The sequence below is a fragment of the Ambystoma mexicanum genome, chromosome 9, assembly GCF_040938575.1.
Source record: "Ambystoma mexicanum isolate Mex_15411 chromosome 9, UKY_AmexF1_1, whole genome shotgun sequence".
NCBI lineage: Eukaryota > Metazoa > Chordata > Amphibia > Caudata > Ambystomatidae > Ambystoma > Ambystoma mexicanum.
In genome coordinates, this window is record NC_090931.1 from 336,334,828 (window position 1) to 336,360,150 (window position 25,323).

At 48.9% G+C, this 25,323-nt stretch overlaps 1 protein-coding gene across 7 annotated transcripts in view; it reads right to left on the reverse strand.

The window, feature by feature from the left end:
• TAF1D (TATA-box binding protein associated factor, RNA polymerase I subunit D) overlaps nucleotides 1–25,323 on the reverse strand; it is a 531,982-nt gene that overhangs the window by 15,881 nt on the left and 490,778 nt on the right. The window contains exon 8 of one of the 7 annotated variants that reach the window (XM_069614759.1): nucleotides 19,174–19,219. The exons of the other annotated variants lie outside the window; for them this stretch is intronic. Coding sequence (XP_069470860.1) covers nucleotides 19,211–19,219 — 9 coding nt within the window. The 3' untranslated portion in view covers nucleotides 19,174–19,210. Of the gene's footprint in view, nucleotides 1–19,173; nucleotides 19,220–25,323 lie in introns of those variants that run through there. 7 annotated transcript variants of the gene reach the window in all.

Sequence of the window (25,323 nt, forward strand, 5' to 3'; positions counted from 1 at the left end):
TGTCATGTTCCCTGTAAATCTTTCACCACAATAAATGTATACGCAAAAAGAAGAACGGTCACCATCACTTGGAGCAAGTAAAGCTCAGCCAGAAAAGGCTATTTCTTTGCGCAGCTCCTGATAAAGGTAAGCAGTTGTATCTGGAAGTAAACCTCTCTAGTTAAGTGTTAATCTCACACACAGGCCGGCCCGAGTGTCAAAAGCCAGATTTTCAGAAGGGCCAATTTAGCCCTTCGCCCTTCTGAGGTCAATAAGGGAATAGTTTCTTACCTGTAACTCCATTTCTCCAGCATTGGTATCTTTCATGGATTCACATGCTTGGAATATTCCCCGTCGTCAGGCTGGGAATCCCCGGTACATTATATAGACCCTTTCCCGTAGGAAAACTTTTTCGACGCTTATGCGTCCTATCCACCTCGTTTTGTATCATGCGTGCCCGCGCCGTCAGGACGCCATGATATAAATACAGGACCCGCCCCCGCGCTCCCTCAGATTTCGGCCCCCAAAGTAGTGGGGGAACCAGTTTGCATGGCCCGGGGGAGGCAGGCGGGCGCATGTGAATCCATGAAAGATACCAATGCTGGAGAAATGGAGTTACAGGTAAGAAACTATTCCCTTCTCCAGCATTGGATCTTTCATGGATTCACATGCTTGGAATAGATTACATAGCAGTACCATCCCGAAAAGAGGAGGCGTGCATGCAAACTCACATACTTTCCTCACAATGCCCGTTCCCTATGGTCATGTACCCATCAGCAATTGTTAACATAGAAAACGAACAATATTCAATCATAATTGCAACAAGATCTAACCCCTCAACTGGGGCTTACCTTATTGGAATAGGTGTCGAAGCACCGCCTGTCCCATCCGAGTATCTTCGGCATGTTGTTGTGACAGGCAGTAATTGCGGGTAAAAGTGTGTGTAGCCGCCATGCAGATGTCCCCCAGAGGGACTCCAGACCACAGCGCCGTCGACGATGACGCCGCTCTAGTTGAATGAGCTCTTGGGCGTCGCAGAAGAGGCTTCCCAGCCTTGGAATGGCAGTACGAAATGGTAGAGGATACCCATCTTGACAGTCCTTGCTTTGAAATGGCTTTGCCTTTAGCACCCAGACCATAGGCCACGAACAATTGCCTCGTTTTCCTGAAAGGTTGCGTGCGATGAAGATAAACCTTGAGAGCCCTCTTCACGTCTAATGTGTGTAAAGTGCGTTCCGCTCCCGAGCATGGCTCTGGAAAAAACGTAGGTAAGACAATAGAGGAATGTTTATGGAACACTGAAGGAGCTTTCGGTATAAACTGTGGGTTAGTGGCAAGGACCACCTTGTTCTTAAAAAAATCTTAAGTATGGTGGGTCTACCATTAGAGCTTGGATTTCCGAAATACGTCGGGCTGAAGTGATGGCCACCAGGAAGGCCAATTTCCAAGACAAAAACTTTAGAGACGACGATGACATTGGTTCAAAAGGAGGTTTCATAAGAGACGATAACACCAGATTGAGGCTCCACACTGGAGGAAATCTCTTCTCGGGAGGAAAACTCCTGAACAGCCCTTTAAGGAAGTGCTTAATCAGGCGGTCGCTGAATAATGGTGCGGAATGTCTTTGACGTGTAAACCTGGAGATGGCGACCAGGTGTACTTTTATCGACGACACCGATAAGCCCTTTTGAGCCAAGAACAGCAAGTATGGAAGGAGCTGTTCCGGCGTAATCGACTGCGGAACCAAACCTGGTTGATCCCCACACCACTGACAGAAACTCCTCCATTTGTACGAGTATGAAGTGTTTGTGGAAGGTGCTCTTGCCGCTTGCAGAATACGACGACACTCCTCCGGAATCGTTAGCTGGCCAAATTCGGCGAAGTCAGGAACCAGGCCGTCAACTTGAGGCTGTCCGGGTCGTGATGCCAGACGATACCCTCCTGTCGAGACAGAAGGTTGGGGATCTTCCTGAACCTCATTGGCTCCGCCGCCGCTAAGTGCAGCAGGTCTGAGAACCACACCTGTCTGGCCCAATACGGGGCCACCAGAATCACCCGACATGGGTACTTGAGGACGTTGCAATGGATCCTCCGGATAAGAGGAAAAGGAGGGAATGCGTACAGGAATTTGTTCGTCCATGGGAAGGAGAACGCATCCCCCAGTGAGCCCTGCTGAGGCCATCTGCTTGCATACTGCGGGCATTTCCTGTTGTCCTTCGTCGCGAACAGATCGATGGAAGGATGTCCCCACTTCTTGAATACATGTTGTAGTTGCTGGTCGTTCATCACCCATTCGTGAACTTCGTTCATTTCCCTGCTGAGGGCATCTGCCTCCACATTTCTCACACCTGGCAGGTGGAACGCCAAGATTAGTATGTTGTGTTGCAGGGCCCAATGCCAGATTTTCTGTGCCTCCGTCAATAGGGACCCGGAACGTGTTCCTCCTTGTTTCCTTAAGTAAAACATTGTAGTCGTGTTGTCCGTCATGACACGCACCAGAGTCTCTCAGTTGCGGAAGAAAAGATTTTAGAGCCCACCGCACTGCTCTCAGTTCTGCAGGTTGATATGCAGGGAGGACTCTTGTAACGACCACCGGCCTTGTACCTGTAACTTATCCAGATGAGCTCCCCATCCGCTCAGTGATGCATCCGTCACCACCGTCTTCTGGAACTCCGGCTCCACCAGAGGCATTCCTTTCGTTAGATGAGTAGAAACTCTCCACCAACAGAGTGCTTGTACCAGTTGTTCGTTGATGACCAGTCTGTCGGACCAGCGACCCTGGCTCTGCGCCCAACGGTCCGCTAGAAATTCCTGGCAAGGCCTCATAAATAGACGGCAGTTGTTTATCAACGGAATGCAGGATGACATGGTCCCTAGCAGGGACATGTATTTGCGCACCGACACCCTGGTACCGCATCTCCATTCCGACGCCTTGCTTTGTAGCTTCTGTATTCTTTCGCTGGATGGTCTTACAAGGCTTGTGTGCGTACGAAACTCCGCTCCTAGAAAGACCAAGGTCCTCGAAGGCTCTACGGAGGACTTGCTGAAGTTTATCGTGAAGCCCAGTTCCTGTAAGAGGGACATCGTGGCCACCAGACTGTTTCGTGTTTGTTCCATGGACGAGCCTCTGACCAGCCAGTCGTCTAGATAGGGATAGACATGGTGACCGTCCTTCCTTAAATGGGCCGCTATGGGGGCCAAGCACTTGGTGAACGTCCTGGGGGAGGACTTGACACCGAACGGGAGGACCTTGAACTGAAAATGCTTTCGCCCGACGACGAACCTTAAATATCTCCTGTGTCGTGGACGTATTGGGATATGAAAATATGCGTCCTGAAGGTCTAGCGACGACAGGTAATCCATGGGTTGCACTGACCTGATAACCTCCTGGAGCTTTAGCATTTTGAATTTTAAGCTCTTTAGCCATTTGTTGAGTACCCTCAGGTCGAGAATGGGCCTCCATTTTCCATTCGGCTTCTTGACGACGAAGAACCGGGAATAAACCCCTTGTCCTTCCTGTGCCACAGGAACCCGTTCTACCGCCCCTTTTTGTAGCATAAGCGCCACCTCTTGTCTTAGAACTCGAAGGTGGGGCTGGGCCGAAAACACTGGCGGAAGACTTGGAGGCTTGTTTTTGAATTGCAGCGCATGACCCATGCGAATCGTGTCCAGAACCCATCGATCTGTGGTGATGCATTTCCATTGGTCGATATGATGAGAGACTCGACCCCCCAGGACGTCCCGAAGGCCGTCATTGGTTGCTGGTTTGCTTGTCCTTCGTCGACGAGGGACCCGAGCCTCGTCGTCTGGAGGCTTGATAATCTCTGCCTCTACGTGCCGACTGGGATGCCCGTCTGTAACCTTGTAACCTGTATGAGGGCCTGTTAAATCCACGGTCCCTAGAGGCTCCAAAGCGGGAGTTTCCGGAGGCACCCCTGAAGAGGCGAAAAGAGCGAAAACTTCTACCTGTCTGGAGGGCGCCAAGAGACCTAGCGGTATCCGTGTCTTCATTCATCCCCTTCAAGGCTTCATCTACCTTGTCTCCAAACAGATGTTCTCCTTCACATGGCATGTCTAGAACTTTGTACTGGACTTCAGGTCTAAAAGTAGTACATTTGAGCCACGCTTGTCGACGAAGTACTACGCCATGATTGATTTGTTTGAACCCAGACTCTGCTAGGTCCACCGCAATATTAATTGCATGGTTCGAGGCCTCCTCGCCATCCCGTACTAGCAACATGGCTGCTTTGCGAAGTTCTTCCGGCAGATGTTCTAGGATGGGGCTATTTTATGCCACATCTCCCTATCGTAACGTGATACAATCGCCAAGGAGTTGGCTGCTCTTACCGTCGTGGCGCCGACTGAGAGCACCTTTTTCCCGAAGGCGTCCTGTCTCCTTGCCTCGCTTTCTGGTGGGGTTGAACATTTTTGCTGTACTCTGGCCTTCCTAGCCGCTGCCGCCGATACCACAGAGTCTGACAGTGGCTGTGATGTTAGACATTTTGGAGTGGACTCCGGAGCTTTAAACTTTTTCTCAATACGCCCCCTTAATAGCCGGTTCTGATAACGGATGACGCATCGTCTTGAGGCCTTCTTGCCATACGTGGTCCAGGATTGGGATGGCAAATACCGACTTCCTCCTTTGACCCATGTGATCAAAAAGAAAGCAAAGAACTCGGAACACGCTTTTCCCATCATTGCATGGAAGGCTCCCACATCATCCGGAGGAGATGGTTGTGCCTGGCTCCTCGTAGACTCTACCTCTACATCCGAATTCCATGTTGGGTCTCTCGACGGTGACAGGGAGATGTCCGACCCTGAGTCACCTCGTATAGAATCGGACTCCGATAGCTCACCCTCCTCCTGCGCTCGAGGACGATCCTTCACCACCTGGGAGGCCGACGGGCTTTTGGTCGTTGAGCGCGCTGCTTGAGCTTGCTCGTCGACGGAAGGTGCAGAAAATATCGACGATGAAGTGCCAGGCTGAGGGATCTGCGTATCCAGATGCTGCAGGAGCTTCTGAAGTGTATTAAGCACATCCAGAGACAAAACCGTCTGGGGGGTCAGCAAAGTCGAGGATAGAGGGACCACACCCCCACTCGCACTCGTCGACGTATTGGAAGGCCGTAGGCCCAAGTCCGACAGCTGCATAACCATGCCACATTCTCCTTCCGCCGACGACCCCGGCAAGGCCGTGTCTTGCAGCAGGACCTCAGGGGGGGCCGGGCCACAGACCTCTGGCTGCCAGGCCATAGATTGAGTCACCGTCGACGAAGGAATCCCCACCGCTGCTGCTTGAATAGTAATAGGCATCGTCAGCGACACCGGGGTCGACGAGCAAGTAGCCGGCACCGAGCCTTTAGACTTCGTAGCTGATTTCGTTGCCGACTTCCCTGCTGAAGCGTCTCGACTCACGGAAGACCTAGGACGGTCCCCTGAGGAGGATTTTGATGCCACTTGCCTCTCCGTCTTAGAGGATGAGGAGGAGGAGGACTTCTTGTGTGATGAGGAAGACCCAGCATGCTTCCCCGTATGCTTGTCCGCAGGGCATTTTTCGACAGGCCGCACCTTCTTCGAGGGGGGTTCCGACCTGCTCCTGGAGGCCGTGGAGCCAACTTCTGATGCCGGATAGGCACCCGCTCTGTCGTTAAGCCAGTCGACCAACCTTCTTTTCCGGTCTTTAAGGGTTTTTTGGGAGAAACCCTGGCATATCTCGCATGTATCCGCCGTGTGGTGCGGGTGGAGACAGTAGATACAATCCATATGGTCATCACCTTCATAGACTTTTTTGAGTCCACATGTCGCACAAGGATGAAATAACGCTTTTCCGGACATATTTTATTCAGAATGTAACGTCGCCGAAGCGAAAATACAACCTAATTTCAATTAGCAGTAACCACGAGGATCCCACTACTTTGAAAGACGGTTGAAATCTGAGGGAGCGCGGAAGCGGGTCCTGTATTTATATCATGGCGTCCTGACGGCGCGGGCACGCATGATACAAAACGAGGTGGATAGGACGCATAAGCGTCGAAAAAGTTTTCCTACGGGAAAGGATCTATATAATGTACCGGGGATTCACAGCCTGACGACGGGGAATATTCCAAGCATGTGAATCCATGAAAGATCCAATGCTGGAGAAGTTGAGTATTATTAAATTGGGTAATAAATTAAGTGTTACTCACCGGAGTGACTAACGTACTCCTAGTCCATAGGACTAGGTCCATCAAGTATGTCCATCAAGTATGGGTGTCCCTCGCGAGGGACGGGAACAAAACCTCTTTTCCACCAGAAAAAGAAATGTCCCCTTTAAATTTACTGTCACACACCTGCGCAGCTTTGGGAGTGCTGGTTCCCTTAACCCTGCCCACCGGAGCCACACTTCAGTCCCCTTTTGACGCGTAGGCTGTATTATACTTTAACAAGTTCACTGGTCTTATTTTAGGGGGATGGAGGGTAGGACGTATGGAGGAAAGGGGACTACGGACTAGGAGTATGTTAGCTTTGGCACTGGTATCCAAGCAGTAGTGCTTGCGGAAAGCCGAAGGAGTGGACCACCTTGCTGCCTTGCTCATCACCTGCCAGGGAATGTGGCGCTGAAACACGACTGCTGTCGCCTTAACTCAAACTGCATGGGCATGCATGCCCTGTGGTGGGTACTTGCACTGCACCTTGTATGCCTCCTGGATCTCTGCTGTCACCCATCGCGCTATGGATGCCTTTGAGGCCTGCTGCCCAGGCCTAGAGCCTCCAAATGTTACAGAGTGTCCATCTTGCGGATGCTCTTCCTTCTGTCCAGATAGAATTTAAACGCCCTCCGGAAATCCAGTAAGTGGAGTGTCTTTTCTGCATCCTCCTTGGGGTCCAGGAAGAACGTGGGAAGCACAATCTCCTCATTGATATGGAAGGAGGAGGAGGAGGATACCACCTTCGGGAGAAATTTGGGGTGCATGCGGACCACGACCATGTGTTCGTGAAATCTAGTGTACGGCTCTGAGATGACTAGCGCCTGGATCTCGCTCATTCTGCGAGCAGATGCAAGCCCAACCAAAAGGGCAGTCTTTAGAATGACCAACTTAATGTCTGCCGTGCCCAGGGGTTCAAATGGTTTGTGCGCTATAGCGCTGAAGACTACATTCAGATCCCAAACGGGATGCGGGCGCTTCACTAGGTGGGTACAGCCTGGTCAACCACGTCAGGTGTCTCTTTACTACAGGATTGTCTGAAGACAAGACCAGAGAGTCGAAGTTCCTATTTGCACCGACCGCAGCCAGGTACGTTCTGCAGGTATCCACCTCGGTGCCAGAATGATAAGACCTGGTCGAGGGTGCATGCCAACAGGTTCACCCCGTGTTCTTTAGCCCAAAGCAGAATCTTGTCCATTTACTTTTGTACTGCTTGCATGTAGCCTGACTCCTGGCATTTCAAGTGATCGCCAGATTGTCGCTGGACAGCTGAAGGTGCTGGAGCATTAGCTGCTCAGGAACCAGGCTGCTAGGGCTAGCCTCTCTGGAGAGGGGTGTAGTACCGCGCCTCCCTGCTGTGCTAGCAGAGGGCCCTTCCCGAGGGGGAGTAGAATCTTTGGCTGGAGTGACATCTGCCGCAGGTCCGAGAACAAGGGCTGCGCCGGCCACGAGGCACCACAAGGATAATCCAGAGGTTCTTGGAGTTCCCGATCATGGACGCAGGACATTGGGGGAGGGACAGGGGGGACAAATCCCCCCCACAATTGTAAGTGGGGGGGATGTAATGTCATTTATCCCCCCCAGAATATGTTTGGTGTGTCGTGCAGGGATCTGTTTTTGAAGTGGGGATAGGGGCTGCTTACTATCCCCCCAACCCTCAAAGCATGGGGGCAATATCCTGGGGGCAGAGGGGTGATCATCTGCCCCCAGGGAAGGGGGCAAACAATTTTTTTTTAAAAGTAGTTTTGGGTGGCGGTGAGTGCAGGTGGGGCCATTAGCCACCAGGGATTTTTGCAAGGGGGTGGCCCTCTCCCCCCACCCTATGTGGATGGGGGCAACTTATGTAGCCCTCCCTGGGGGCAGATTTCTGCCCCTAGGAAGGGGTACATGAGATGCCCCCCTTCCATTTGGGGTGGGGGGCACTGTAAATATTGGCAGAACCACCCTCCCACGATTGGGGTAGTACATTTTGCCCCCCCCCCTGGGGGCAGATGGCCACACACATGTGCCCATTTGCCCCTAGAGAAGGGTAAAAACAAAAAATTATAACTTGTTTTGGGTGGGGGTGGGTGGGGGCGGTGGGACCCAATAGACCACCAGGATTTTTTTGTCTGAAAGGGGGCCCTCTCCCCCAACCTAAGTGGATGGGGGGCACCTTATATAGCCCTCCATGGGGGCAGATTTCTGCCCCTAGGAAGTGGTACATGAGATGCCCCCCATCCATTTGGGGTGGAGGGGAGAGAGGCCACTGCAAATATTGGCAGAGCCACCCCCCCAAGCCTGGGGCAGCACGTTTTGCCCCCCCTGGGGGCAGATGGCCACACATTTGCCCATCTGCCCCTAGGGAAGGGGCAAAACAAAAAATATATTATAACTTGTTTTGGGTGGGGGACCCGGGGGGAACCCACTAGACCACCAGGATTTTTTGTGTTTGAAAGGGGGGGTGGACATCTCCCCACCCTGAGTGGATGGGGGCACCTTATGTAGCCCTCCCTGGGGCAGATTTCTGCCCCTAGGAAGGGGTACATGAGATGCCCCACATCCATTTGGGGTGGGGGAGAGGCCACTGCAAATATTGGCAGATCCAGTCCCCAAGCCTGGGACAGTCCGTTTTGCCCACCCCCCCGGGAGCAGATGGCCACACACATGCACCCATCTGCCCCTAGGAAAGGGGCAAAACAAAAATAAAAACAAATAACTTGTTTTGGGTGGGTGTGGGGGGCCACTGAACCACCATGGATGTTATTAGTGGAAAGGGGGTGGCCCTCTCCCCCCACCGCAAATGGATGGGGGGCACCTCATGTAGCCCTCCCTGGGGGCAGATTGCTAGATTGGGGTTATCAGTGGGTTAGCCTTTTTCCTTTGCGCCCAGGTAGGCGCACCCACACATATGAGGTACCGTTTTCGTCGGGACACCTGTGGGAACGCAGGAAGATATGACACCTGTTGTTGGCTGCATGTTTCGGTGGGTGGGCGGAGGGAAATGTCTCTGAAATTTGGTGGAAAAAAAACACAATTTTCAGACATTTCACTCTGGACACCCACCAAAACATGCCGCCAACAACACACGTCCTACCATCTTGATTTCCCACAGGTGTCCCAACGAAAACGGTACCTCACATGTGTGGGTGCACCTACCTGGGCGCAAAGGGAAAAGGCTAACCCACTGGTAACCCCAAGCCTTTCAGCAGAGCAGATTTTGCTCATGTGGACAACATACAGATTTGGGCCTGTGGTGTCGAAGCCACCATGGAAAACATGGAACCTCATGCATTTCCGAAAAGAGGACACCCGTGGAAAACCACAGACGTCTGACTTGTGCGAATCGCCCCAGAATTTATTACCCACAATCCCTGGCAAAGTCCGAAACGTTACGACCGCCTACATTTGGGGAAAAAAGGGGCAAAATTTGGCCGAGATATCTTATGTAACAAAAAAGTTACAAGGGATTGAATGGCAACATACCGAAATCACTAAAAAGGGCCTTGGCGGAAATACCCATGGCATTTAAGGGGTTAAGACTGTAAAGCCCCAGAAGAGATATCATTTGTAAGGTAGCTCAGTGAGTTAATGCTCCAAATGCAGATTGTGCACAGGAATATGTAACACCTGTGTTCAGCACCTGGCTTAATCTTCCGGTGGGATAATATGCGGAGTGAATGCATTCAGCTTCTGATGCAATACAGCATTTTCCAGGTCAATTGGTTCAGAAAAAGTGGTGGAAAACAGTATTAATGTCGCTTTTTCTGATTGGTTGGATTTTTGTGCATTTTCTGGGTGGAGTTCGGGAGCCGAGTGGACACACCAGGACCCCCTTGATTTTCCTGCTCCACAAGATAAATGCGGCCTTACTGCCAGCATGGATTCTCATGCTGGAAATAGGGAAAGGGATTCCTCTGGGATCTCCTTGGAAATTAAACCTGGTAAAGCGGGCGGAGTCCAGAGGAAGCCATTGTCAATTCCGCTAGCAAATCGCTAATTGCGCGAGGTATTTACACTCTTCCAGAGTGGAAAAGCAATGTGATTTCACCTGCCTTTTACACTAAAATCTTTCCTATTGTGGAGGAAAAGTAAAAACTTGCGCCAATGGAAGTGGTCCACTCCATGCAGTTTACTTTGCGCCTTGATGCTTGTGGGTTTTGCGTGATGCTACACATGTAATAAATACATTTAACATGACCCCAGACAAATGGCAATTTGTGATCAGAATGAGTGAGTATGGCATGTCGCTGGTAAGAGGGTGTCCTGTGCGTTGGCAAATGCCCTTAAGTGCCATCTCACATTAAACAGGTGCTTAAACCCATCAGTGTGGATTGCACAATAATAAGTCGACAGAGGTATTTCAAATGGCCAATTTAGCTCTTTGGGTGACATTGTCAAAGTGGGAGAATGTTGGCCATAATGTGCCACTTCCTCTGCTGAGTGAATTGTGCCCACCCCGAAGAAGTGTGAAAAACCCACAAGGGCGACAGATGCCGACTCAGACATGGGTAAGTCTCAGGTGGCAAGCCTGTACCCTAGTTGATGTGACAAAGGATTCTAGACTTCCGAGGCTGATAACATTAGTAGCATTGAGTTACATGCCATCTGACAGGTATGTGTGATAAAGTTGCAAAGCAGAGCTGTTAGTGGGCTAAAGCAGGAGGCAATGTCTGCCCACCCTCAAAGGGTACGTACGACCAAAAGTAATAGGGCCCTCCCCCCATCATGGCTGTAAGGGCCAGGCTCCAAACCAGGGCAAGAATGCCCTCCAATCATCCATGCAGACGAGTAGGGTACCCCTTGTGCTCCAGGAACCCTGTTGAGCAACCTCTGTGCTTTCCAGGTGATACTAACATTATTTAAAGCCAGAAGTCTAAAAGGTAATCGCTTAATTGCAGCTGGAAATTAGCTCCTGGCGTGATTAAAATGTCTTAACCAAGTGTGACATCATCCCCTTCATTTATAAGCAATATGCGTGTTCTCGCGTTTCCTCATCCACTGAATTACTGTTAGAAACAAAGGCAAGAGTTGTGTAGGCATTAGGAAGGCAGCTGCCAGCCTCTGGCATAATATGCCCATGTTCTTCCAATATTGGCTATCTGTTGCCCTCTTATGGCCAGGTAGAACCATTATGGCAGTGACTGGCAAATGCCTTTCCCCGGCAGACAAAGCGGAAATAAGAGGCCAATTCAAGACACGGAACAAATAGCAGTTAAGACAGACTGCAGCTGCCATTGCTGTGTTAGGGAGAATATATTGAGTGTTCAAGCAAGGAGGTATGCATTAAGCAAGCAAGCAGTGAGACAAGGGAGAGGCAAAGAAAGGCCAGAGGGGCTCTGGGAATAGTGTAAGAGGGCAGAGGACTCATGCTCTGCAGTCCTAGTAACATATGAGAGACTCAAATAGATCAGGCTTTGCAGCAAATGTTAAACGAGAAAGGAACAGAGTCCAGCTCTGCATTCAGAATAACAAAGGCAAAGAAAGTCTAGGCTCTAAAGCCAGCATGAGATGGAATAACAGGGACCAGACTCATCGTGAGAGGCTGGCCCGGTCCTGACAGGAGCGCTAGAGGGGCAGCCCACATAGCAGGCTCCCCTCTGGCCTCCCCCCTGGGTCCACATACACCCCACATAGTAGGCATCCCCCGGGTCCGACGCATCTGGCCGCGGACCTGGGGAGTGCTTATAAGGGGGTGGGCTTGCGATCGCTCATCCTCCTTGTTTGCTGTATCCCCAAACTCCCGGAGGACAGTCAAAGCAGCAACATCACACACTCATGGTCCCTCTACTCCAATAACAGGGCTTACTCAGAGGTACAAGCAAGATTTCCTCTTTCTTTGAAACCCCCATCCTTCCATTCCAAGAGACACACATGTATCCTTGCCCCGCACAAAAAAGGTAGCAACTTGCAGTTGGTAGAAAAGGCTGCAACTCCTTTATTTGGCAGGAATCCACTTACAGGTGATCTGCCTCTTAACAAGCTGGCGTCCTAGCTGTGGCCCACTGGAAGTAATTGTTATTTCCTCTCTCTTACCATGAGCTCATAGTCAGATGACAAATCCAGAAATGCAACATATAAAGACATGTTCTTTGCTGCTGCATCCTTTAATTTTCTTTTGTTTTATTTTCTTATTTTCTCTTGTTGTATACAGTGATATTTGTAATTTAATACGTACTGCTATTTTAATTTTAATGTGAAAAGTCGAGTTCTTTGACTAAAACACAATAAATAAATTAAAAAAAGCAAAGTCCCCAAGGTGCCCCCTGCCCCCCCCAGATTTTATGTGTCTCCTACGCCCCTGTTCCCGATCTTGCTCACGACCTTGTGCACGAGCGGTGTGGGTGGGAATGCATATGCCCACATCCCCTCCCAGGGTATTTGGAGTGGGTCCCCTAGAGAGTTGCATTCTCTTCGTCCCCAGGATGCAAATTGTTGACACATTCGATTTTGTGCTATGACAAACAGGTCTATTGTTGGGTGCCCCCATCTGTTGAACATTTCCTGGAGGACTCTTCCGTTCAGTTTCCATTCGTAATTGTCGGCGGCAAGGCGACTGAACCTGTTTGCTTCCAGGTTGGATTCTCCCGGAAAGTGAACCGCCGAGAACCACACTCCCTGGCGAATTGTCCATTCCCAGATTTCCAGAGTCAACGTGCACAGTTGTGGGGATCTGGTGCCCCCCGTTTGTTGATATAGAACATGCAGGTCATGTTGTCTGTCTTGATTCACACCGACATGCTCTTGATGGTCGACAGAAAAGACCAGAGTGTCAACTGTATAGCCATGAGCTCCAGCCAGTTGATGCGATTCTGCCAGTCAGTGGAGGACCAGAGGCTGTGCACCGAGTGCGATCCCAGGGTGGCTCCCCACCGCTGCAGTGAGAATCCGTGGTAATGGTGTACTCTATGGGGGGGTGGACGGAAGGGTCTGCCAATCAGTATGTTCTCTTCCTGATGCCACCATCTGAGGTCGTGGTCCGGGTGTTGTGAGATGGAGAACAGGGCCCTTGATCACCTCATTCCTGATCCCAAAAATCTGCAAAATGCAACTGGAGCCTCCTCATGCAGAGCCTGTGTAGGGGACCGCAAAGAGACATGCTGCTAGTACGCCCAGAAGGTGTTGGTACCACCAGGCTGTCGTGGGTGACCTGCTGCCGAAGAGGGAGAGTGCTGCTCGAATCGCTGTCACCTTGTCCCGCCCGTGGGGCAAACCATCTGCTGTTGTGTGTCCCACAGCAGACCCAGAAACACTAGCGTCTGCTTAGGATTGAGCTGAGACTTTTGGTAGTTGATCGAGAAACCCAGGTCGAATAGGGTTGAAATGAGCCTGTCCGCTGAGTTACGAACCTGCTCCGGAGAAGTAGCTCCGACTAGCCAGTCGTCGAAGTACAAGTGGACGTGCAGCCCCCTCTGACCTGAGGAGAGCCACCACCGCATACATGAGCCTCGTGAAGACTCTTGGAGCAGATTTTAGCCCAAAGGGCAAAACCTTGTACTGAAACTGCACAATGGGAACGTGGAGATATGCGTCCTTCAGGTCCAGTGATCACATCCAGTGTCCCCCCCTTCAGTGTCTAAGCAAGGAGCACTGGCATCACCATTTTGAACTTCTGCAAGGCTAGGTAGAGATTCAGGGAAGATAGCTCCAACACAACTCGCAGGCCCACCTGGTTCTTCTGGATAGCGAAGATGCAGGAGTAAAAAAGCCCTGTCCCTGCTGTGGGGGGTGGGGGGGGTGGGATGGACATGCTCGACCGCTTCGCTTTCTACAAGGGAGCCAACATCCGCTAGCAGAGATGGTGTGCCGATCTGTGGGAGGGGAAGGGAAGACGGAGGGCTAGAAGGAAGTGGTAGCTGGAAGCCCCAGGGCACCACTGAGATGACCCGGATGTCTGCAAACTTTACCCGCCAAGCCGGAATGTGCAGGGCCAGCCTGCCCCACAAATGGGGTGCTGTGTACCTGGGACGACACATTGTTTCTTTTGGTCAGAGGCTGATGAAGGGGATGGGATAGAAAAAAAACCTTATGAGATGCCTTGTGGTGTTTTCTCCGGTGCCAACTGGGAGATCTGTACGGCTATCTGGCTTTGCTGTCCTGTATCCCGTGGAAGCTGCCAAATGAACGCCCCTTGTCTGAGATGGACTGTATCTGTGAGAACAGTTTAGGTGCTGGTTTGGCAAGAATAGCCAGAGACTTTGCAGTCTGAGAGCTGGTGTTCTTCCTCTCAAGCTCCTCATCAGAGGAGGAGTGAAAGAAATCACTGCCCTCAAACGGAAGGTCCAAGATTCCATCCTACATCCGTGTTGAACCTGGTAGCTTTCAGCCAGGCCGTACGCCTCATGTCTGTTGCCAGACACATTGCCTTGTTGGCCGTGTCGATGTGGGCTACAGACGCCTCCATGATATCCTGAGCCACGGGTTTAGCCTCAGTTAGGCCCGCTTTCAAAGAGGCTTGCTTGTCCTTAGGGATGTCAGGCAGGAAATCTGCAATTTCCCTCCACAGGTGTTGATTAGCCACAGCAAAGATAGTGTCTGCGTTAGCCTGCCTGGGGTGCAGCCCAGCATTTGAATAGACCTTCTTGCCGTATGATTCGAGGGTCTTGGCTTCCTTGTTGACGAGGGCGGTGGTGGCGGTACTGGAAGACAGCGCCTGGGGCATAGAATACACGGATGCTGCCGCGATTACTGATAAGAAGCTGCGGGTGGCGTAGAGAGTAGTATGCTGTCCCCCTCAGTTTGCCTGAACCTATCATCCAGCTTTTTGTTGATGGGTTGTGTGGGGTGGGACTTGAGCCAGCCCTTTTTGGCCAAAGTGTCCACATCCTTGTGTTGTAGGATGCTCGACTTAGCCTCTGCTCTGATGTTCAGGACCACCGCCAGAACTCCTGCTTCGGGGAGCTCCTTCTGTGGCTGGGGGATACCCAGGTATTCCAACAAGCCGGCAATCCTGTCATGAAAGGCTTTCGCTGTGGAGGGCGTATGCTGCCCCTACTCGTCTGTGTCCTGCTGGTCCTCTGTCCCCAGAGGGGTGGTGCCAGTCACCTTTGTGGGTTCCTCCGTGGTGAGGGTCTGTGCCCGCACCAGGGTTGCTGGAGTCTCAGTACCGGGCTGCTGCGGAGGTAGAGCTGGAGGAGGCGGCATGGGCTGTGTCGCTGTGGGTTGCGCTGGAGCGGCAGGAGGCAACATGTCCTTAGTAATGCCCCTGAGAATTGAGCCCATTTGAGGGGACCGCATGAGTGACATGAACTTGGCAAAAAACCTGCTCTTGCAGGCTGGCTGTTAGCGGTCTTGCACGGGAGCTGGGTGAATATGCCAGTTGTGTCCCCAGCCCCTGCCCGTACATGGGGACATTGTACCCGGACCTCATGATGTTGGGATAAGACGCGGACCAGGTGACTGGGTTCAGTGGTACCCAGTCTGTTTTAGGAGTAAAACGTATCCTTTGTTGATAGCTGGGCTGATGTGCCTGCACGCCCGCCTGCAAGGTTTCCCACTTTTGCTGCTCGGGAGTCGCAGCCATTTTGTCTCGAGCCGCAGCCATTTTGTCTGCGCGCTCAGCATGTGGACCTGTAGCCGGCAGGTTCCCGGGCTCTGACTGCATACTTGACTGCACCGGCCCTGCCCCACCCAGAACCTCTCGGTAGGCTGCAAGCCCTCAGCCAGCTGGCCGGTAGTGCTGGCCCTGTGTGAAGGCACCCCCTCGGGTAAGGTCCTGGTATTAGGGCGATGCCACTCGGGACGGGTCCCGGTGGTAGTAGAGCTCAAAGGCCCCTCGGCTGCAGGACCGGTAGGGCCCTTGGACCCCTCAGCCATGAAGCTGATAGCTGCGTGAGCCTCGGTGCTCCCTGAGCCGGTGCAAGGGCAGGTTGACCCCTCCCACCAAAGGGCTTCCCCGCGAAAGACTCGCCTCTGCGGGGTGCCTTGGAGAATAATGCAGCTTCCTTCTATGTCTTCCTCCAGACGGAGTCCTTTATGTTGCGAGGAGGAGTCCTGTTGAAAAGCTCCCTCCAATGGTCGAGCCAGTGTCTAAGCGATCTGGGCGTGAGGGAGTCGCACACGGAGCATCTGTCCCAACCGTGGTCCTCACCAAGGCATCGGCATCCACTCTAGAGAAGAAACCGTCGCACGATGGACACCTGCTAAAGCCTGTCGGACCGACATGCGCCGGGGACACAGCTAGGCCACCGGTGGACAGTATTCCCAAGTCTGAAATAGAAAAGGAAAGTTAAAATAAGATACAAAGGAAATCGCCTGGAATTACGAGGCTAGGCCTCACCCAGGAGCGCAGAAAAGGGGACTGAAGTGTGGCGCCGGTGGGCAGGGTTAAGGGAGCCCGCGCCCCAGTACATTTAAAAGGGAAATGTCTTTCTGGTGGAAAAGAGGTTCTGTTCCCGTGCCTTCAGAGGGATGCCCATACAGGATGGAGGAAAGGGGACAGGACGAAGGAGTACATTAACTATTTTTACAGCGCCTGGGAGTGGCAGGCATCCATGTGACACTATATGCAAACATTCTCGATCAAATTGCAAAACCAGGTATACAGTGTAACTAGATCACGGTCTGTCTCTAGGGACAACAAGGACAATGACTCAAGGAGCCGGGTGCCTCCCCAAGCTGGCGGATTAAGGCTCCATAGGTGGTGTGGTAGGTCAGAAGGAGGTGGACAAAGAGGTGGCAATACTACCTGAAATTGTATTCAAATAATAAACAAAAGTCCTATCAATCCCTAACACACAGGGGGTATCCCTACCTAACAGACTAACTAGGGTGCTACTCAGTGAGGTTGTCCAAATCAAAATAGTTCATCCTCATATCCAAAAAGTACCCTTCTTGGACCCTACCACTAATTATCAACTAACAAAACAAAATGTGGTTCCAGGAGAATGACTCCCTTCTCCTGGACAGGACTTCTCGGCTGTAATAGTCTATCTTGAGATAGTTCCTTGTGACGTAGCTAATCAGTTCCTTTAATTTCTCAAGGGGACTCTTCCACCTTCTCTCAGATATCCCTGGTTTTGACTTATTTACAGTTTGTTTCTCCACTCAAGGGTTTTGGCCTCTATCCATTTGGGTTTCTCTTGCCTCAATATCTTTCTGACTTGTACTTCACAGTCTCTCATTCCATGGAGACCAGTGTCCCCCGATCCCTTGTACCACTTTGTCATCTTCCAAACACTTCCATTCAGTGGAAGCACCACAAAGGTTCTTCTGTTCCTCTTTGCTATTGTCGTCCCAACCACAGAGTTGTTAGCTGTCTTGACTTTCTTCTGTGTCCTTTCTACTTTTATAATCACTGTGGTGTGAGGAGTCCCTCTGTCTTTTTATACATACTATGACAATTCCCTTGATACTCGTTCTGTGGCTTGCCCAGTTACTGGGATGTGTATGAATAATTTCTCTGTATTTGTTATGCTCTTCGCTGCTTTTATTGTTACAGAGACTAGTAGGACAAGTCTCTCGGCATTCATTATACTCTTTACTGTTTTACCGATTACTGAGACGAGTATGAGGAGTCTCTCGGTATTCGTTATATTAATTACTATTGTTACAGATACTAGGAAGAATATGATTAATTTCTCAGAATTCGTGATACTCGGTTGTTACGCACCTGCTAGTGGCCCCATTCCCGTTCCCTTTAGCTTGTCTGGTTGGCATCACTGGTTCTTCCAGTGGTGCCGGGATCATGCAGTCTAGATAAGGGCTTCGAGAGTCGTCCTTTTCTTCTCTGCTTCGATCTAAGATGAGTATTCATCTGGATGGTATCTGTGTTGTTGTTGAAACATGCAGTCCAACTCTGAAGTCACGCCACCACCTGGCCATACTTGCCACTCACACGAGTATGCTCCCTGCCGGATCCTGAACCGCTTAGGTTCTTCTTTATTCGCCACGCTCTCTCAACTGAATACCTCTGGGAATGCTTTGGCTTCCCTCTCCCAGGTTTGAACTTCCCAGGCTTCACCTGCTCAGTGAACATGACTCTCTAATGCAAGTCGTTCTTTTGTTTTTATGCATTTTAACTGGGTCCACCCCAGCGGAGGATTATTGCCCTTCGTCTCTTTCTCTAGAGTATTCTTTCTTACTCCATATTTCACACTCTTCACAATATTGCTGATTTGCCATTGAGGAGCAATCAACATTACTCGTACATCCTTCTTCGCAGTGGAATGTATTTTACTCTAATATTGGAAGTGGTTTTATAATAGCACACAGTGGTCTGTTCAGGATGTGTCTTCTGAGGCAGTGATGATCTGAGGGCTTCATGGGAAAGTGGGGCAGGGAGTTCCTTCACGGATCGAAGTCCTTGTCCCCTCGAGGGGAGTCTCTCCCTGTGAGGTCCAGCTGACCACCACCACTAGTGGCAATGTTGCATAGCGGGCTCACCTCCCTAGCCTCACAGGGAAGGCATCCCCTATGGGAAAAAGTGACAAGATGCAGTGAATTGTCACAGTGGTAAGGGGATGTTCCCAATGTCACCTGTCTTTGGTACCAGAAACACAGCCGGGGCAGCCAAAGAACGACCATACAGGGTCATTATAATGCATCCCCTCCTAGATAGAGAACCTGCAGTTTTCTCTCAGCAGATCCACATCACCAGCAAAGAAAGTTATACTGATTTCCCCTTCACTCGATGGTAGCATGTGTTTCAACTTCAGACAATACAAAGTTATTTCCAAGAGTTTGCTAGACCTGCATAAACTCCAAAGTACAGTGGCTACAATTTTACAAGACTACCACTTCCCAAACATTAAGGCTGCATTGGAGGGTGCACATATTTCAATTTCACTTGCACAATATGAAAACAATTATTTTTTTTACAGAATTACCCAGTATAGTTAGAGGATCTCAGTAACATGTTGGAAACAGAAGAGCTCAGTTCAAGGCATAAAATAAGCAGTATTGCATAGCAATTTACAATGCCATTCTGCAGTTATGCCATTTAAATTGGCACTTGCGTAGCAAAGCTATCTATTTAAGTTACCCTGTTCAATGAAAGCACAACTCACCCTGCATTCTTCTCTTGCTTCGGAGCTCTTGCCACCCTCTTTTCTCTGTTCACTGCAAGTTCAAAGGGGCTAATGGAGGGAGAGAGATAGAGAGAGGGAGAGCAGCAGTAAAACTCTCCTCCACCCCTATGTGCCAAAAAGCCTGTGGGGGAGTGCTACACAAGATTTTATTAGTTTTTTCCCCAAATAATTGCAAAGCGGAATTGTGATAATACTTTTGTAAAGCTTGCTCTATCCTGTCTGCCAAAGACCAGTATGTGTTAATGTTATTTAAAAAATTCTATAAATGTAATTTGTTACACAATTATAGTATTGCCACAGTAAAACACTGCATTGTCTCCATGCTTTACAGTAAAGTGGAGGTTAGTGTATCTAAATCTCATATTCTCAACTATATTTCATTTTGTTGGGTAAGATGCATCATATTGACAAGTTGACACTTTTGAAAATAAACATGATCACATGGTCAAATATTTTTGATGCCAAACCTTGTTTTGTAAGTTGTTGGTTACATACAGCTTGCAACTGGCACTCCACCCATGAGCTGATCCTATACTCTTTGACATTATATCTCATCGCCCTCTTGCTTTATACCAGCTAACCTCAAAGTGAGATGGCCGCAAGCTACAATATTTCAACTAGTTTGCCCAGTTCTCTGCCTGCTAGACTATCCACTCTGCTTCGCCTCTTACTTCCCTCTTACATAATGAAAAGACAGTGAACTAGATGTTTACGCATAGAAGTGATCAATTGTTCCATCAAGTCTGTACATCTATGGATCTACTGCAATACCAATACCAAACACTGCAGTTGGACTCCAGAGCTAGCTTTGCTCTATGATCATGATTGCATTCTATTTTAGCACCTAGAAAGGGCTGGCCAAACTGTTTTCAGAGCCTTTTTATTTTCTATTTATCTGTGTCCATTCTTTGCAGGTAGGAAACACCCAAAAAGATTAAGGATAAGGATTTAGGCTGTATGGAATTCTCGTATAGCCTAAAAATTTGAACCATTATACAAAGCAAACGGTTACAATGAAGAAGGGCAGTGGGGGTTGTGGAGGCTGTCCCCCGCACCCTTCACTGTAATGTGAATTGTTTTTTATTTAATCTTTTTAGTTCAGTCTTTTGTGTATCCCATCTGGACAGGTGGAAAAACGTCTTTAAGCATGTTAAAACATCTGGATGGCCATCATTAGCCCACAGCCTTAATAACTTGTTTAGCAAAGGAGCCATTATTGTGTTAATTATAGAGTCAAATTAGCTTATTGTTGTCTGGATGAAAATCAATTAGTAAAGAAGGTTTTCTGAACTCATGTACACGTCAGAAGTAGTACTTTCCGGAAACTTTATGATCAGATGGTAATAACCCGTCTGTTGGAAGATCTATCACAGATGCTACACTGCGAAGTATCAGTAGGTGAGGATTGCACAACCATACCTGAACGCAAACAACATTTCTATGGAATCATCGTATCCTGATGGAATTGTACTGCCACCCATTAGTCTGCAATCTCACTGCTGCACAAGATGTTCCTGGATTCTATTAACAGAGATCTACTACTCAGTCATTCCAATATGCATTGGGTATAGTCCTCTTTAACACTGCCTGAACTACAGAGCAGTAAATCTTATAAACATGCATTGCAAACATATGCTTGTCAGATGGTTTTGAGAATATGGTCCCAGCTCTGGTACATGATCTTTAGTCTGGGTTTGTGAAGACAAATTAGTCATCCACTCCTCCCAGTGTTCCTTCCCTCTCACCCAGGACCAGTCGCTGCACACTGTCCAATGTCAAAGGTACCAGCCCACACCTTACCTAAAGGGCATCTCTACTGAGACATTACTATTGATAAACAGGGTGGGTGTCCCAAGTTGCCAATCGGCCTCCCCAAAACCTCCCCACACTAACATTTTCAAGCTCTATGCTCAAACACCATATGCATGCGTAACCCCCGCGTAAACATGTGGTCACCAGTAAGCTCTGTGGAGCCTGTGTACAACTCTTGCAGCAGTCTATGCGCAGGCTTCCGTCAGTATTATGGATACAAGACAAGTATGAGGCAGTAAGTAGTAATAGCGTCTGAACGAGCCCCCTCGAAGGAGCGGGTGCAGGAGGTCTCTCATCAGCTACTAACGAAAAGCACTTAACTATGTGAAACAAAAAATGAAATCTGGATTAGGTAAATGGAAGCTGAGCAGCTTAAATGGTATATTGTCCTCCTGGGCAATAAGGAGAGCCGATTATTGTAAGTGAATGTGGGAAAGGTTAGACAGTTAGACAGTTTTGAAGTGGTTCATTTCAATGTGTATGGGGAAAAGGGCTGAAGGAAGGGTCCCTACCTATAAACATTGTTAAGGGAACATTCCATATTTACTAACCAAAAGTGTTTCTCGGATGAGTTTAGCAGTTGGCGGCTGAGGTAAAGCTGAGAGGCAGCAAGTGTGGCCTTGGGGAACCCTCTCAAGCTAGATACCTTTCCTGGAATCCAACCTGAGGGCACAGATGTTTTCCACTTCTGCTATGCGAGACAGTCTCCTAATCTGGGTGCTCAGTCCCATTAGGCTCCTTGACCCGGTGAATCATGGGCACAAGCAAGCTGGTAAAATACCTGTGAGCAGGGAGGATGACTGTCCCGGTGCAGCAGAGTCGCACTGCCCGACCTCTCCAGAGCTTGTGGGTGTGCGGCAACATGAGAATGTGTGGCCAAACGCTTTGAGGAGCGCAGATCCAGAAGGTATAGCTACAGATTCAGCAATAGGAAGACTATGGTGAGAGCCAGAGCACTTCACTACAATGCTTTCCACCACAGACCGACCACTCATTGGAAATTCACACTACTCTCCCATTTAATAACTAAAGGGTCAGAAGGAAGTGCAGCCGTCTTCCATGTAGCACCCGTACACCCAGAAAAAACTCCACTTCTTTCCCACACGAGAGAGAAACCTGGGGAGAGGAAATCTCATCTCTCCCTCGAGGCTGCAAGCACAATGGAGAAAATCCTGTGCAGTGCGCCTCCCCTCTTTAAAATCAATGGAGGAAACATTGACACCAAACCAAAGGGGAAGGGTTTTCTGTATTTCCCTCACATCTAGAAAAAGTGCAAAGCAACAGGCTGGCCACAGAGGAGAGCCAAAACGATTTACAGGGGGAGAAGACCACCACTAACAGGAAGGAAGCGAGCAGCAGTCCACGCACCGGCACAACATTTTGGAAAGTTGTTCAAGATGGCAGCTGGACGTATGAGGACTTACCCAAGACTCAGAACTACAAGGAATCCTAGGAAGTGTTGTGACCCTCTCCAGCCAATAAGGAAGGAACCAATCGACCTACGATGTAGAGAAGGGCCAGAGAGAGGGAGTTCAGGAGGGCAGATCTGGTGAGTGTCAGTGTGGGAGTTCGGAGAAGGAGGGTCTGCGGAGGCAGGAGACAAAACAGAAGATGAAGGTGGCAGTGCAGAAGGACAGCGAGAAGGTTGACAGTGGTGAGGAGCAAGAAGAGGGTGAGGAACAGCAACGGGAGAGTGAGGAGGTAAGGGGAGGAATATTCAAAAGACCTAGGAGGAGGTGCATACGAATAAGGAGTTGAGTATGGGGGACATAAGGATGAGTGAATAGGAGGTGGAGAAGAGCAATGAGGTGAAACCAAGGGAGGGGAAAAAGAGAGGGTGAGAAAGATTGAGAGACAAGGTTTCTGGAGGCAAAGATCTTAGGATTGTAGGGTATGAGCAGCTATACTAACACAGAGGTGTGATTGGAACAAGAGTGAAGGTACGAGCGTGTGGCAAGGCATTGGGCAGCAGGAGAACGAGAGGAGAGGTTAAGTCGAGAGATGCATGAAAGGTCTCCTTAGTACGTTACTGTTGAGACTCATTAAGGAAGTAGATGAGAGTAGATGAAATTTGGCTGTTGAACACTAGAGTTAGGGCTGCACGTCAGGGAGATGAAGGAGGCACCCTGACCCATCCTGTGGAAAATCCCAGGCAGCACACCTCTTGGAGGAAGCCCAAGCTTCCACCAGCACCCAGAGATAGCCTGCAGGGACACTCAAAGCGTCAAGACTGAGTGAATGTGAAGGGAAAATATACCCTGGACAGGATCCCTGGATTGTGGTGTACAAAACCTAGACACCTTTACTGAACCCCAAGACTTTAGTTGAAAACAGAAACTTTGTTTGGACTTCCAGGTTAAGAACATGGACTATTGGCAGAGCCATCATATGTTCCAAGTTAAACCATTGTAATGACCTATATGTAGGCAACCCCTCTCCCTGTTTTGAGATTCAGCGAATCCTAAGCTTGCAGAATTCAGTGGCCTGCATGGTCACTAGAGTTCCCAGAAGGGTTAACATGACCCCTGTCCTGAGGAGCCTCCGCTAGCTTCCTATTAAAGCAAGAATCATTTTTAAAGCCTTGACATTTCACACAAAGTGTTATATTATTATGCACTGCATCATCTTCTTAAAACAATGCTTTCATTTCTGTTCTTCCTCACATCTACAGAGCTGCAAACAGAAACAAGATTTACATCCCAAGCTTCAAGTGAACAAGAGCATCAAAAAGCTAATTCTTGACTTTGGCTTCTAAAGCCTGGAATTATCTTCCTGTGGGGACACACAGCAGCACCTGAGATGTATTACTATTTAGAAAGAAGATTAAACATCATTTCAGATTCCATCATATTCTCCTTTCATGTATTAGTGGGGACCAGGAAGTCCCTAAATACCTTTGCTGGTTGAAGCAAATAAAGCTGTCAAAATAGCAATAGAATTAGATGTTGTGTTGAGTTACATTCCATTAATTGGCACCCTTCTATATTGATCCCTAAAAAAATCAATACCTTTCAATCCTCAACTTCAAGCTCCACCTTAAACGGATTCTGCTTGATTTTACTTTGACATTTCTCAGAAATAGTGCAAATATGCATGTATACCAAGTGTACTAAACATGCAATTCCAAAATAGACAATACACTTACAATAAATATTCAAAGCAGTTCAAAAGAAGGGTACACACTTCAGCTGCCTTTTACGCAACTCCTTTACAAGACAATGGAAACAATGACACGCTCTTGTAAAAACATTCTGCAAGCAAATATGTTCTTACATAATAGTGAATGAAGTTCTGCATGATATTGTATCATTTGTAACATGCCATAGCTTCAAGTATCACCATGAAGGGAAACATGCGCCAATTATAAACAAAATATTGTTATTAACAAGATGCTATTGGCCAATGAAAGGCACTCTCTGCATCACAGAGGTGTATCACAAGCTGTGACTAAATGACTAATGCTCTTTGGGAGTACAGGGATGAGTATTGGCCAAGTCACATACTCAACTCCAAACCACTACTAAACCATCTGTGATCCCAATCAAAAGTGAAACAGGCACGGCCCAACAAGTATACATACAGGCCAAGAGCATGCTACTCTTCAAGAGGAATGAGAGCTAGCAAAATATCTGCCAAATAATAGTGGGGAACCAAAATAAAAGAATGGGCAACTAAGATTTATTTAAAACAGGTGACTTTAATTAAACTGAAATACACACAACTAACCTAAAAACGTGTGATTAATCCTATGGAGCCCTAATGAAAACCCTACCTAAAGTCTCCTCTAAGGTGGACAGGGAAAGGCAGATAGTTCCTGCTCCTAACCCTGGGGATGGTGTTAGCCGGGAGGATCACCTGTGAGGAGAAGGGCCTCAGGGAAACAGGAGGACTTCATGGGATGAGATGAGTTACTGGTCTAGCACCAGGAGGGGAATATCATTAATGCCAGCACATGTAATGGCATGTTGTCAAAGAGAACGGGTACTCCATAAAGTTAATTGTAACAATGTGAGTGAAGACAATTAAAACCAGTCATTTACTAAGGTTGAGAAAAGCTCTTATAAAAATTATAACACTCCCAGAAATAGGAAATCCTTTGAGTCTCAGGAAAAGCATGCAACCGGAAAAACCTCAATCCTCTGTAAAACCAAATATATTTTTTGTCCTTGTGATACTCATTTTAGGAATATGCTCAAGGAGAAAAAGGAATTTAGTGAGGACAATATTGAGAAACCTGACTTTTGTGTTAGGGACTTCAAGTCCTAGAATTTACAAAGTGCTGGGACGAAGAAGAAGAGGGCTGCAGAGGGCAGAAGGTTGCAGAGTGCAGCCCATTAAGG